This window comes from Anopheles gambiae, chromosome 3 (genome assembly GCF_943734735.2).
Source record: "Anopheles gambiae chromosome 3, idAnoGambNW_F1_1, whole genome shotgun sequence".
Lineage (NCBI taxonomy): Eukaryota > Metazoa > Arthropoda > Insecta > Diptera > Culicidae > Anopheles > Anopheles gambiae.
In genome coordinates, this window is record NC_064602.1 from 53950443 (window position 1) to 53965334 (window position 14892).

The 14892-nt window shown below is 38.3% G+C and overlaps 1 protein-coding gene across 1 annotated transcript; it reads left to right on the forward strand.

The window, feature by feature from the left end:
* The first annotated feature begins 11900 nt into the window (after nt 1-11900).
* On the forward strand, nt 11901-13422 carry LOC1278598 (DDB1- and CUL4-associated factor 13). The gene has a single exon (XM_318219.3). The coding sequence runs from the start codon at nt 12008-12010 to the stop codon at nt 13346-13348; it is 1341 nt and encodes a 446-aa protein (XP_318219.3). The 5' UTR covers nt 11901-12007; the 3' UTR covers nt 13349-13422.
* The last annotated feature ends 1470 nt before the right edge of the window (nt 13423-14892 follow it).

Genomic DNA, 14892 nt, shown 5'->3' on the forward strand with positions numbered 1-14892 from the left:
CAGGCGGTCCCCGAGATACACGGTACCTCTTATACGCAGATTCGGAGATACGCGGTTTTCAAAATTTGACAATTCTTTGAGCAAATTGTATTGATTTGACACATCAATTTTAAATTGCCAAATAATTTCCGTTTTGATCGAATGTTAAAAACTATTTCAAAAAGTTTAAAACTGTTATATACAGTCAGAATCATATCAAATAACTCATAAAGTGACTAAAACCGCCCCCTACTTGCAAAATTACACGAACATTACTGATATTTTAGCTGGAAACCACGAGATTCGACTTACGCGGAAATTCGAGATACGCTGTATTTTGTGGCCGTTTTCGGTCCCCATTAACCGTGTATCTCGGGGACCGCCTGTACTATGTATGGGGGCACAGTCTATTCGGGGCTTGAACTCATGGCGGGCATGTTGTTGAGTCTAAGGTGGAATATAGAGGAGGTGTCTTCTTAGCGTTTGGCATGTTGCCATTTTGAGATTCGGTTTGACAACAGCCGTCGATATTTGTTTACAAACAGCAGCTACATTATACAGAGTTTTCCAATTGAGTTTAGACTAGCCGCATACTTTTTTTGAATAGTCGCAATAGATTCTTGACAAGCATCCTCTATTTTTGATTACGAGCAATGGATTATTGAATAGGAGCAATTGATTTCAGCAGGTCCCTGCATGACAGCCTAAAAGCATCGCGTTTATAACACCCGGTGTGACAGATCGACTTGAATAATAACCTGTGGATGATATTTAATTTCATCCGCTCATTAGTTTCAAGCGTTTGTTTTACTGCTATATATCATCCACAAAATAAGATATATTTTATCTGTTAGGTTTTTGGTGCTATTGTTTTGATTTTATGAATGCACAATACAACTTAACGGCTGAATTGAAATATGCAGTAGTGAACCCACAGGCATAACCTAACCAAAAGCTAGATTAAGCAAGTTTTTCAGTGTGACCATATGTAGTTCTATCGATTTTCGATCGAATATCGGTTTACAATTGAGCACACTAAAACTCAGTTTTTCTAACCAAAAATCAAATATTTTTCTAAGTATTGACCGTTCAACCATGAAATTGGAATTTAATAAAATTTATGAGTGAATAAAAAGTTGTTTTTACTGAAAATTACCGAATTTGCTTCAGATTTCCTATCGATAACCTCAAAAACAATCTGGTCACTCCGCGCCAGCAACCGGTCTGCTGAAATCAATTGCTCCTTGTCAATAATCCATTGCTTGTAAACAAAAATAGAGGATGCTAGTCAAGAATCTATTGCGACTATTCAAACAAAGTATGCTGCTAGTCTAAACTCAATTGAAAAACCCTGTAACGTGTAAAATATCGTGTAAAATGTGGATGCAAAATACGAATTTTTAAAGTAAAAAAAAATGTATTAAACGACAACAATTCATATATCATATCCAAATACCTGCAACATTCGTCGCATTTGACAACTGCCGTCGATCCTGGTTTTGTGCTTTTTTCTAAAGCCTCGATGCCCAATTGTTCTACATGACGACACCTCCTTTCTACCCACGTTGGTTGAGTCTTTGTGTTTGATGTTTGTGTCTGACAGTGCACCTCCATATGATTATATGCGTTTGTTCGTGTCGGATGTCGTGTTTATTTGCTACTAGAGCGCCGCCTCAACTGACAGGTTTGATTTCATGTTTGTCATGTTGTTGTTTGTTCGTGTTTGACAGAGCACCTCTACATAGGTACAAGGCCATGAGGGTGACAAAATGCTGACAATTTCAAAAAGCGAGCTTTTGTTATTTTTTGTTTTAGGAGCAGCCAGGAAGTAAAGTTGACAAAAGTAGTCGAAAAGTGACAAACTTTGACTTTCGCAAAAACCATAAACAAACAGCTTTTTTACGCAGTCGTTACTCATTGATAGAGTAATATTGCTATAATGCATGTTTCTATTTGGTTTATGTACTTATTTGGTACTTCTTACACAAAATATCGATGATATTTAGAGGTTTGACTTTTTGTCGTTCATGTGTTTATTCTTGGATGCGACCACTAGAGAAGCTCAATTTTGCAGTTGAGAAGCAATTTTGGCAAAGTTGAATATTTTTTCAACATTTTTTCACCTCTGTGGTTTTGCGCCATATAATTATATTGACATTGAACTGCACAGGCGTAAGGCACTGGTCCAAGGATAATGTATTTAGAAGGTTGATTTTTATCGCTTTTGCTGGGCGACATTGTGGGGGACATCTATCACTCTCTGCATACAAATTTCAATACCCCGCACCAGCCCTCCCCGATTTTTATACCGGAGCCCCCGGAAGAGAAATGTCAAGTCGAGAAATGTCATTTTGCTCTGAACAACTTCACCTTGTCATTTATAACACCTTGCACTGGTCTAATTTTGTTGCGCGCAACATTGTTGCTGGCAAAATGTATGGATTTTGACAGCTAGCGCAACTTTGTTGCCGGCCAAATTCAAACCAATTTGATTTTTGTCTGGCAACATTTTGTATTTACCTTGGTCATGGTAATCGGGTGTATGAAATGACACAGCAGCAGTGAGCGTTTTGTTGACATCCGATAATTTGGATTTTAAGCATTTATAATACATTTTTTGGTGTATAGTTTGTTTTTTCAACACTTCATTCAATAAGTGAATGATAAAAAATAAACTCTGAGTTGTTAATTGGCAATTTTTTTACGCTAAACAATGTCAAAGCGAAATGTTGCCAGCAACATTCATAGACCACCTCAGCGATATGTTGCCGAGCAACAATGTTGGAGCGTTTCTGCATACACCGAGAATGCAGCTGAGAGATGGCTGTGAGAGAATTGACAACCGGTTTCTCACGCTGGTGTGTGTAGAAGCTCTGAAAAGCGCCGAGATGAGACTTTTAAAATGATGTTGAAAAAATCATTTTAATCGCTAAAATGAAATCAAAAAAGTTTCTTTTACTTTTTAATAATATTTCTACGATTATTAAACGGCAAAAATGCAAACTATAATTGATCGATCGCTATAAACTGCCAATTCAATTTTTTCTCAGCTCCATCGTTCTTTGCATGCCGAGGAGAATTCTCTCACCGAAAATACTATCAGTCGCTGTCAAAGCATGCTGTCAGTTATTTTCTCAGCTGCATTCTCGGTGTATGTAGAAACGCTCTTGCGCGCAACAAGATTAGACCGCTGCCTAAGCCACCGACTTCTGCGTCAAGGTGTATGGATATTAGGAGGTGAATTGCTTCAGAGTAAATTGACAATTCTCGACTTGACATAACAACACTGGTGGCTCCGTTATTAAAATCGGGAAAGGCTGGAGGGGGATTATAAAATTGTATGCGATTTGACATAACAGTACCCATATAACAATGGGGAATTCTTTCTATGGCAAACGGGGTGTGAGGTAGCGAGAAACAGCCCAAATAGCCAGAATTGCTTAAGCAGCTCATTTTGGCACGCTAAAGATCGCTGCTCTAATTCGCCTTTTGCAGTAGATAAACAGCATCAAAGTTCTATGTGGGTCTTTCAAACAGCGCCTAAGCAGCTTCCTTATGCCACGATGCCAGGGATTATTTTTCTTTGTGTTTTATTTTCAAGCAAGCGTCATCGATGAAATAAACAACAAATTTTGTTTGGTTTAAACACATATGTATATTTTTAAATCTTTTGTATTGATAAATTACACAAATTTTTACACAATTTACTGATAATTCACAATCGCTTCACTCAATATTCATTCTTCAAGTAACGAATCTAACTTGTGCAGCAGCAATGAGATTATTGCCGGCGTCCGTCTTTGACACTTTGACAAGAGCCACCTTGAACCGATGTCATGCATTAAAAAGCTATAAAGTTCCACCAAGTTCAGTACCCTTTCTTAACAAGCCTTCAAGTTCCATCATGAACCCTACGCATAGTGCTAATCAGCCGCAAAGTTCCAAAGAGTACCATGTGCCTGTTAAAAAGCTCCATAGTTCCGCAAAGTACCGTCTATCTCTTAATCAGCCACAAAGTACGACATCGGAACGATTTTTCGTTAAACAGCCCTAAATCAGCTATAAAGTACGAGCTGGCTATTTGGGAGGTTGCGGCAAGCGAGAAGCTCTATTAATTCAGTGAGAGAGGAATGAAATAAAGGGGGAAGCGAAGAGCAACACATAAGGAGAGCGAGAATGCCATGGCGAGGAGTAACGAAGGATGAGGAAGAAATAGAAGAAAGTAAGAGGTGTTGCCAAAAAGCGGGTGAGAAGCTATGGAGGAAGCAAACAGCAACACATACGGAGAGCGAGGATGCTATGAGCGGTGACAAAGAAAGAGAATGAGTGATACAAAACAAGGAGCGTGACAACACATGGAGAGAGTGTAGCTAAGGGAATAAGAGAAGAGCCACACATACGAAGAGCAAGAATATTTGCGCTTGCTATAGCTTGTTCAATTTTCATACATGCCGCTCTTATTAAAAAGCCGGTAGGTCTTCGCTGATGATCATTTGAATCAATCAAAAAACTTTTTGCGCAACGCCCAAGTAGCACAATCCTGTTGAGAAACCGTTAAAAGTATACCTAAAAGAATTGCGTTTTGCTTTTCATACAGCAGTAATTTCAGGGCTTAACCTTCATTTCTATAACCACCTACCCGGGTATGTTTTACTTATTCTTTTTATGATAACTTTTTATAGGATTATCGAATCGATCCAAAAAAAATTAGAATGCCTAGAGAAACATGTTTTACAAAAGTGGTAAAAAATTCAGAATTTCTAAATTTTTTGAAATGTGCTTTAAAAAATAAAATCAACTTTTACCCCTTACTTCTATAACCACCTACCCGGGTAGGTAACACATACAATAAAGGATTTTGGTTTCGATTAGTCGCTAACTTTGTAATGATATGTATAGCAATGCATGTAGTTATATTTATAGAATCTAATCCAAAAGTTTTCTAGCTCTTAATATTCTTCTAAAGTCACATAGATTGAAATGATTGCACCGACAGTCGGGAAGAAATGGCGGTGTATTAGTGTCAGTTCAACTAATTGCTATGCATTCAATTTATGTTACTAAAAGCCATGCTTCATAAATTTATAAAATAAAAAGAAATATTGTTATTATAGCTGCATACAATAAATCGAATAAGACATTTTTTGACCAATAAAAAAACAAATTCCCTTATAAAATGTATTACTTACCCGGGTAGGTGGTCATAAAGATGAGGGTGTATTTTTAGTCATAGAAACGAAGGTTAAAACACTGCGTAACGCCTTCCTGGCTTCGTCAATGCTTCGTTAAAAATTAAAATTTTGCCGGTATTTTTAACGAAAAATATCAAACTCAACGATCAAATTGACAGAGATGGCTGTATTGCTCTTTCCAGGGTGGCCACTCGAATCGGGATTTTAAATTCCCGGTTTTTTCCCGGATTTTTTTGGAGTTTTCCCGGTACACCATGCTTCGCCTGCCGGTTTTATCGATACTTCAATTCCAAATTAGTATGGCATAGGTTTTCAAAAATCGTTATCTAGAAGATGGTAAGTAAACACGGGCATTACGGGAAAGGTGGACACTTGTCATTAAAACTGGATAAAAGTTATTAGTGAATTATTCAACAATATAATATCCAATCTGGAGGTGTGACAACACATTTGAGAACCATTTTTGGCATGATTTCTATCAAATTTGTACAAACCAAATTTCAATCGTGCACTCGTTTGTGGATCAAATTTGGCTACTATGGATCTTAAGCTATTTAAATATGAATTTCTGTATATTTTCTGAAGTTTTATATGAGCAAAATACTGATGAAACAATGAAAAAAAGCTTTACGAATATTGCCTTTTGGTGGTTTAGCATCATGACAATAACGTGTAAAGATCCCGTGGCATAGATATTTGGCTACCTCGTGGGTAGACCACTTTTTTATTTGGATTCCCAAGATGTCACAAAATACATTTTTTTTACAATGTTTTTTATCACGGGTTACGCAGTTACGGGAGCACGTCCACTAGCGGATGAGAACGAAAAGAGAAGAGAACGCGTGGTGGGAACGACGGCTTTTATAATCTTTTTAACGGGAAATAGTTTAGTCTGGCTAAGTTGGTAACTATTGCTCGAATTAGGGTGCTCGAATAAGGTTGCTCGAATTAGGGTGCTTGAATTAGGGTGTTCGAATTAGAGTGCCCGATATTTTGAATTGACGGTTGACGTCAGCTCCGGACTGTGGTGAGGCTATAACGTGGTCGCCACAGATATTTTTCATCTGCTATCAATTGTTGATTAACAGATGTCATCACACAACCTTAAAAAAGGTAAACCGGAAGTCATGGACCAACCAGCCACTGGAGAAAGCATACATATCTGCAAAGAACGGATTTTCGGTTAAACAGCAGCCATGCATTATGCTGTTACTCGCACGACGCTGATGATGCATCTCACGAATAGATGCAGGAGATTTCAGTGGGTTTTTCTTAATTTTGGGACACTTTCTTGAATATGTTTTACGGGAAGTGTACTTTATGTGATAATAAAACAAAGTAGTAACGATCGAACTGCAGAAGCGACGCCACCTCAATCATCAGTGCTAGCCAGTGTGGGAACCCAGTCACCCGGGCGGAATGAAGCTACAGGCCCGGAACCAAAATGCAAAATGCCAATGTACAGGCGATGTGTGATTGGGTAACCTTAAAATTGCTAAAAAGGACAAAAATTATCAGTTATGTTCAAAAATTGGGATCGCCCACTAAATCCACCGTTAAATTCGACATGACCGCAACTTCACGAGAGATGAATAACAAAAGAAGAGTGCAAGGTAGATCAAATAGGCACACCATACCCGAAATATGCAAGAACCGATATCGGTGAATGTAAGTATTGCACCAGTGCGAATGAGAAGTATAGTACATCTATTGAGTACCATATGTGAGAAACGGAAAATGTTGTCCTTACACATTGGTGTGATGTTGCTGGCCTGTGGTAAGGTAACGGTTAGAACCTCACCGCATGCGATTTTGCCGCATGGGGCAAGAAAAGAGTTTTCTCAATTTTCTAGCTTTTCAAGGTATTATTATGATATTTTGTTGTTTCTTTATAAAGATAATCATTATTTTATATGATTTTAGACATTTGACATCTGAAACAAAATCGCATGCAACGATGCGGCAATATCAAATGATTTTGATTTTGCCGCATCGCCACATGCGGCAGATTCGCAAATGCTGTCATTGCCGTCAAATCCCATACAAAAGCTTGCGGCAAAATCGCATGCGGCTAGGTTCTGACCGCTGCCTAAGTTGGGAACAATATACAAAACATCCCATTACAGTGGAGCGCCGTTTATCCGGGTACCTTTTATCCGGCTTTCCGTTTATCCGTGCTGTTGAGAAATGACAGTTCAATACAAAGGTGACATTGCGTTATGAGGAGGATATTTAAAAAAGCGGTTATAAGAGCACATTATCATAACAAAAAACACTATAATTCATGGCAAATTACAAATATTATCATGGAAGAAACATGAAGTTAATAAAAACTAAGTTATTTTTATCAAAAAAATCGTTTTGTCACTGCATATTATCACTGTATCACATAAGTTTCTTTCATTCCATAGGTTTCTTCCATTATATCAGCATGGAGGTCAGCTGCAGCCGTGGACGAAAAAAACATGATGTCCAAACGCTATCCAAATCAAATATGCTGCGGAATATAAAACTTATGTAGCTCATGTAAAGATAATGGTAATATCGATACACTGACTTGTTATAAAATCATGATGACAAACAAATTAAACAATAGCTGATAGAAATTGTCGCAGACGCTTGGTTTTGTTGCCATCTACACACAAGCTACACACACGACGCTTGACGAACTTTTTGACATAACCGTATTAATACACGATGCGCAGTCTCACCGTAGCAATAGACGATGCGCAATCTCAGATTGCGCATATATTTATCTGTCAAACGGCCCGATTTGATATATTTATCTGTCAAAAAAAATTTATATATCTCGGACATATAATCTTGAAAATTTATGCGCAATCTTGGCGCAATCTGAAATTGTATGGAAATGACGTTTATAGCTCAGGGTTGGCTACGCGAAATGACATATGTTTTGATAAAACGAATATATGCGCAATCTGAGATTGCGCATCGTGTATTAATACGGTAAGAAACTCTATTTGATTTTTAAAGGCTTTAAAAAACTGTCAATAATCAAATAGAGTTTCTTATGGCTACTTGGGCGGTACCGTTTGTATTAACGGCCGTTTGTACGCAAAATCGGGAAGTTTGAATGACTACCTTTGCCCATCGACCCATTCGCCTGGAACCGTCCGAAGCCATCCGCAGCCGTCACGAGCTGTTTGGAATCGGCTTCGGATGGATCCAACGAATACGACGGCTCAAGTTACCGACTAACGCAACCGGCCAGTCCTGGTCGGCTACAAAAGATGACACCAAACATTACCGAGATTGCATCTACCTTTCACAACTTGCGATTATTGTGGAGTAATTCGGCAGCGATTCCGGTGTTTTTTTCAAATTTATCCATCGCTGGTAGCTGGCCCTTAATGGCCACATTTATGATTCTCAGATGGAGAAGAAAACAAAGACAAATTGACATGCGAGCGCGCTAGGGTTTTTCTTCTCGAGACCTTCTAGCGAACTTTCGATCTCCAAGACTCGCTCGGCCACTTATTTTGCATTCCAAACAGCTCGTGACGGCTGCGGATGGCTTCGGACGGTTCCAGGGGAATGCGTCGATGGGCAAAGGTAGTCATTCAAACTTCCCGATTTTACGTACAAACGGCCGTTAATACAAACGGTACCGTTGCGCAAAAAGATTTTTGATTGATTCAAATGATCATCAGCGAAGACCTACCGGTTTTTTAATAAGAGCGGCATGTATGAAAATTGAGCAAGCTATAGCAAGCGCAAATATTCTTGCTCTTCGTATGTGTGGCTCTTCTCTTATTCCCTTAGCTACACTCTCTCCATGTGTTGTCACGCTCCTTGTTTTATATCACTCTTTCTCTTTCTTTGTCACCGCTCATTATACCATCCTCGCTCTCCGTATGTGTTGTTGTTTGCTTCCTTTATAGTTTCTTCTATTTCTTCCTCGTCCTTCGTTACTCCTCGCCATGGCATTCTCGCTCTCCTTATGTGTTGCTCTTCGCTTCCCCCTTTATTTCATTCCTCTCTCTCTGAATTAACAGAGCCTCTCGCTCGTCGCAACCTGTTTCTCGCTACCTCACACCCCGTTTGCCATAGAAATAATTCCCCATTGTTATATGGGCACTCAATGATGGCGCCCGGCAAACGCGCTAATAATTCACCTCCTCAATAAATACACCTTGCTTCTGCGTAATAATTATTCGTGTGTTCTTCCGAATTTGTGTTAAACCATATTAAAACAACCCATATAACCAAGATACCGAAAACGCCACCAATTTCTTGTACTAAAAATCAAGTTCCATCAAACAAAGCTAAAAAACTATCAGTTTGGTGGGTTAAGCCACACAGCCACATAAGTAGCCAATTCAATGTTGTTGAAGTCAGTTTTTTATGCTCGAACAATTTATTTGCTCAAAATGTTTCACCTGTGTTAAAATGATATTTAATTGTGCAAAGGAAGCAATTAAACGTGTGTGTTTAAGTTCATGTGCAATATGTGTATATGTGTGTTTCTTTACTTGCGATTGAACTCTTCCATTTCGCTGGTCAGTGCATAGTTTATAGACTAATAATATTGCTGAAGTTGAAGTGCAGTGATGTAAGTGAATGTATTTAATCAATCGAAGATTTAAAATCCTTTCCAGCATATTGACCATAGCCAACCCTTGACCAAACATTTCCTCAAAGCATTTTTGGAAAAGGTGGGTTAATAGTGGGCAAGATACATACAGTAGAGCGTCGATTATCCGGGCAGCTCGGGACCGGACGATTGCCGGTTAATCGATTTGCACGGATAATGGTCCAAGAAATGTCAAACGCATATAAAATATATCAAATTCACTAGTTTTATTATTAATTCACCTAGAATCAATCGATTAATCGTTAGTAGAATATTATTTTAATCAATAACTGTAGGTTTAACAACTGTTCATGAACAAAAATGAATTTCGAAAATACCTCTAGACACTACAGAGCTGCACAAGAAACTGGTTACCCAATTGACTATCGCTGCAAACTTTCGCCGTACGTATGAATAGCTGTCAGATTTATGCGCATGGTTAAGCCGCCCGCCGGTTAATCCGTCCCCGGATAATCGACGTTCTACTGTAAATACATCGGATCGGAACTGACAGCTTCGATTGTTCTAAAATTTGGTGGGTTAACGACTGAATCGACCACCACAAACCCACGTGGGTTTGAAGTGGTTTTACAGTGGGTTAACCGTAGAGTTGGCAACCAGATTTTCACACGTAAGTTGGCAACCGGCATACCCGGGTATTCCAAACGTTTTTATGCAAAAAAATTAACAATTTTCATAGGTAAACAATGCTTTCTATATTTTAATGCTGTAAGCAAGTAATGCCGACCATATATTATCTTCTATTTCATTTCTTCATTAAGTTTTTTTCATTTTATTATAAAACTAACGGTCAAATTGAAATTTGGAATCACTTGAATTTGACTCGAAAATAAGCGCAATACGAAAAGAGGAAGAAGAGAAACGTCATTCTCCATACAAAATGTATGGAATACCCGGGTATGCTGGTTGCCAACTTACGTGATAAAATTTAAAAAAATTCAAAATAAAATACTTACAGGCTGTTTAAAATTACAACTTATGTACCAAAACATCATAAATTAAAAGATGGGAGGCTACGGAAAATTTCAGGTCAATAAAAGCAATGAATCAAAAGTTATTGCAGTTCGAAGTTAAAAAAAATACCCGGATATCCGGTTGCCAACTTAAAGGTTAAGGACGATTTGGTTATTTGGGAACTATAATCCTTCCGCCACCCGCAAAATGCTTGGTCGTTAAATACTAAAATTTTACTATGATTCAATCGATTAATCATTACAAGAAAATAATTTTCATCAACAACTAACTGGTTATGTAGGTTCAATAAGTGTTCATGAACAAAAATTTAGTACGAAAATAGCGCTAGACACTAGGTAGCTGCACACAAATAATGTTTACGAACTTCACTATCGCTGTAAATGTTCGCCACGATCGCAAAGCTGTCAGATTTATGCGCACGGTTAAGCCGCCCGCCGGTTAATACGTCCTCGGATAATCGTCGTTGTATTGTAAATTTTTCGTGTTCGATTGGTGCAAGGTGGATTTAAAAATATCAGGTGGTGGACTCTAGTACATTTTGACAATTCGTCATTTGACGTAAGGTCCCCAGGATTCAAACTTTGTTTACATTTATTAATTTTGTTTATATAATTTATCAAACCCATGTTTTCGATTAAATATTCTTTAAAAATATATTTTGGACTTTGCGAGTTCTTATTTAACATTAAAACATGGATTAATGTGTATTATTTCGTAAATTTATTCTTTAACTCATTGTGTTTTCGACATTTTTGATGATAAAAATTAAGAAAGCATTATTTTTTTTCAATTTTCACATAAATTTCTCATTATCTACGAGCCGCATGGACAATTTACGTGAGATTAGAACTCTTACTCACATGATTTTAAATTTCTTGCATAAATAAATCATCAAATCTTTTGTTGATATATCTCGTTTTTTCGATAAAATCAATAAACACACAAAAATACACATAATAACAAAGAAATCTGTTCTCTTTGCTATACTTTGTGTGCGGAATCCAATGGTTAACAGTTTTAAAATGACGCAAAGTCCCTCAATTATGGCGACTCCCCATAGGCCCTTATTCACCACCTGATATTTTTAATCCACCTTGGATTGGTGCCAGAGCGCAGCCTTAGACCTTATTCGGCAATTGCTAGAGCGCGGCCTGATAATTGTGACATTTATCGAGCACGAGGATGGTTAGATTTTTAATTGTTTTTATTTGTGAATCGAACATCTGAGTTCCCCACGTTATCAAATATGAAAGTTAAAGTTATTACAAGGAATCCTGACCGATATGTCCGTGAGACTAAACAAGATATTCACAAGTCTTTCCGTAATTATGATAGAGAAGTGCACCCATTTCAAAGCACAAGGGAGTACGTGCGTGCTTTGAATGCTACCAAACTGGAAAGAGTATTTGCGAAGCCTTTCGTCGGTAATCTTGATGGTCATTGTGATGGCGTTGCAGTCATATCCAAGAACTTCGCTAAAATATCTCTTATTGCAAGTGGTGCTTACGACGGCGATGTCAAGCTGTGGTATGTGGCTGATAAATCATGTATGATGAGTATTAATGCCCATGTCGGATATTGTCGAGGAATTGCATTCAGCTCCGACGAATCCAGCCTAATTACGATTGGCGACGATAAGAAAATTATGACATGGAATTTCAATATCAACGGCACAGGAGTTGATATTGTTAAGCCAGCGAACATGATAATAACTAAAACAGTTCTAGCATCGCTATCGCACAGCTACGAGGGGCCTAACTTTGCAACGAGTGGAGAAACTTGCCATATCTGGGACGAAAGTCGCAACGAACCTTTGAAGGAACTAAAATGGGGTGTAGATTTGCTGCAAGACATTAAGTACAATCCAATCGAAACAACACTTCTTGCGGCATGTGGTTCGGATCGAGGGATAATATTATATGATCAACGTGAAACAAAACCCATCCGAAAAATAGTGATGACTCTACGTTCTAATCAGCTTTCGTGGAATCCAATGCAAGCATTTTATTTCACTGTAGCTAACGAGGACTACAATCTTTACACGTACGATATTAGGCGGTTCACAAACCCGTTAAAAATACACCATGGCCACGTAGGTCCAGTTACATCGGTCGATTATGCTCCTACTGGAAGAGAGTTTGTTTCCGGAAGCTATGATAAAACCATTCGTATATTTGACGCAGCTAAGGCTAATAGTAGAGAAATATACCACACAAAACGCATGCAACACGTCACGTGCGTCAACTGGAGTATGGATAATAAATACATATTCTCCGGATCCGATGAGATGAATATTCGTGTATGGAAGGCAAATGCAGCCGAAAAACTGGGATCATTACAAATGCGTGAAAAGAATGCATTTAACTACAATACTGTGCTAAAGGAAAAATATGCAGCTCATCCATCTGTGAGACGTATCGCCCAGCATCGTCAAGTACCGAAAATGGTTTACAATCAACAGGCTAAAATTCGCACTGCCAAGCTTAAGAATAAAAGGAAGGAAGAAAACAAACGCCAAAATTCGAAGCCTGGTAGTATACCTTACGTAGCAGAGGCTAAAACAAAGGTTGTTAGATCTGACCACTAGCCTAAACATTACCTTACTTTTTCCGCATTGAAATAGGTCATTATGTTCAATAAATACAAATGATGCATCATTTAGTTGTACTTTGCTACGTGCTGTTTTTATTGCTACATTACAAAACTATTATAATCGGTTATCATTCCATCGTCAATGGTTTACATTTTTCTGTTTACTCTTTATTTTACTTATCCGTACAATACAATCAATAGGTGACCGCTAACTGGATGTGTTTCGACTGGAGTGATTCGCAGTTAACACTCAGTTTATCTCAGTTCATGTTTCTCTGGGGGCCAAGCACTTTTTGTTTTCATTTTTTAAGGCTTTCATATATGATAGCCATGGCTACTAGGGAAGTATTACTGAATATAAACAAACTAAAAAAAAGATTAAATTAACGATTTTTAATACATTTTTGGTTGATTTATTGTCGTGTTTTCATTGTTTTGATTTGTTTTGATCATTTGGTCATTGATCAACACAACTGTGGCGATAATCAATCCGGATGGGATTACAAAATGGAACAGAGGGCCGGTACGATGGACCATCGTTGTAAAGGGGCGACATGATAAAGCAAGTTAGATGCAGGACGCGAACCGAGACAGGCGAACATTGACCGTTCAGTTAGACATACAGCGACAACGTCGCGCGCAACGAAAAATAGCTCAAAATTTCACTCTGTGTAGATCAAAGTAATTCATTTGACTCAGTCAACCAACTTGTTTTATATTTGAAAACACACAAAAATAGGTTAAAATGTGTTCAAATCTAATTTTAAATCTAAATCGATTATTTCGGTTGAAGCAAAATTGTCCCGCGCGACGAGTGCTCTATTTGCAAAATTGAGCTACTTTTTGTCGTGCTACGAGCTACGACGTTTTCGCTGTATGTCTATTTGAACCAAGGATAATGTATTTAGAAGGTTGATTTTTATCGCTTTTGCTGGGCGACATTGTGGGGGACATCTGTCACTCTCTGCATACATATTTCATTACCCCGCACCAGCCCAAGGTGTATGGATATTAGGAGGTGAAGTGCTTCAGAGCAAATTGACATTTCATGACTTGACATAACAATACTGAGGGCTCCGATATTAAAATCGGGGAGGGCTGGAGGGGGGTATAGAAAATTGTATGCGATTTGACATAACAATACTCAATGATGGCGCCCGGAAAACGGGCTAACAATTCACCTCCTTAATAAACACACCTTGCACCAGCCCTCCCCGATTTTTATACCGGAGCCCCAGGAAGAGAAATGTCAAGTCGAGAAATGTCATTTTGCTCTAAACAACTTCACCTTGTCATTTATAACACCATGGTCAGAACCAAGGATAATGTATTTAGAAGGTTAATTTTTATCGCTTTTGCTAGGCGACATTGTGGGGGACATCTGTCACTCTCTGCATACATATTTCATTACCCCGCACCAGCCCTCCACGATTTTTATACCGGAGCCACCGGAAGAGAAATGTCAAGTCGAGAAATGTCATTTTGCTCTGAACAACTTCACCTGGTCATTTATAACACCTTGCTCCAGTATTATAATCG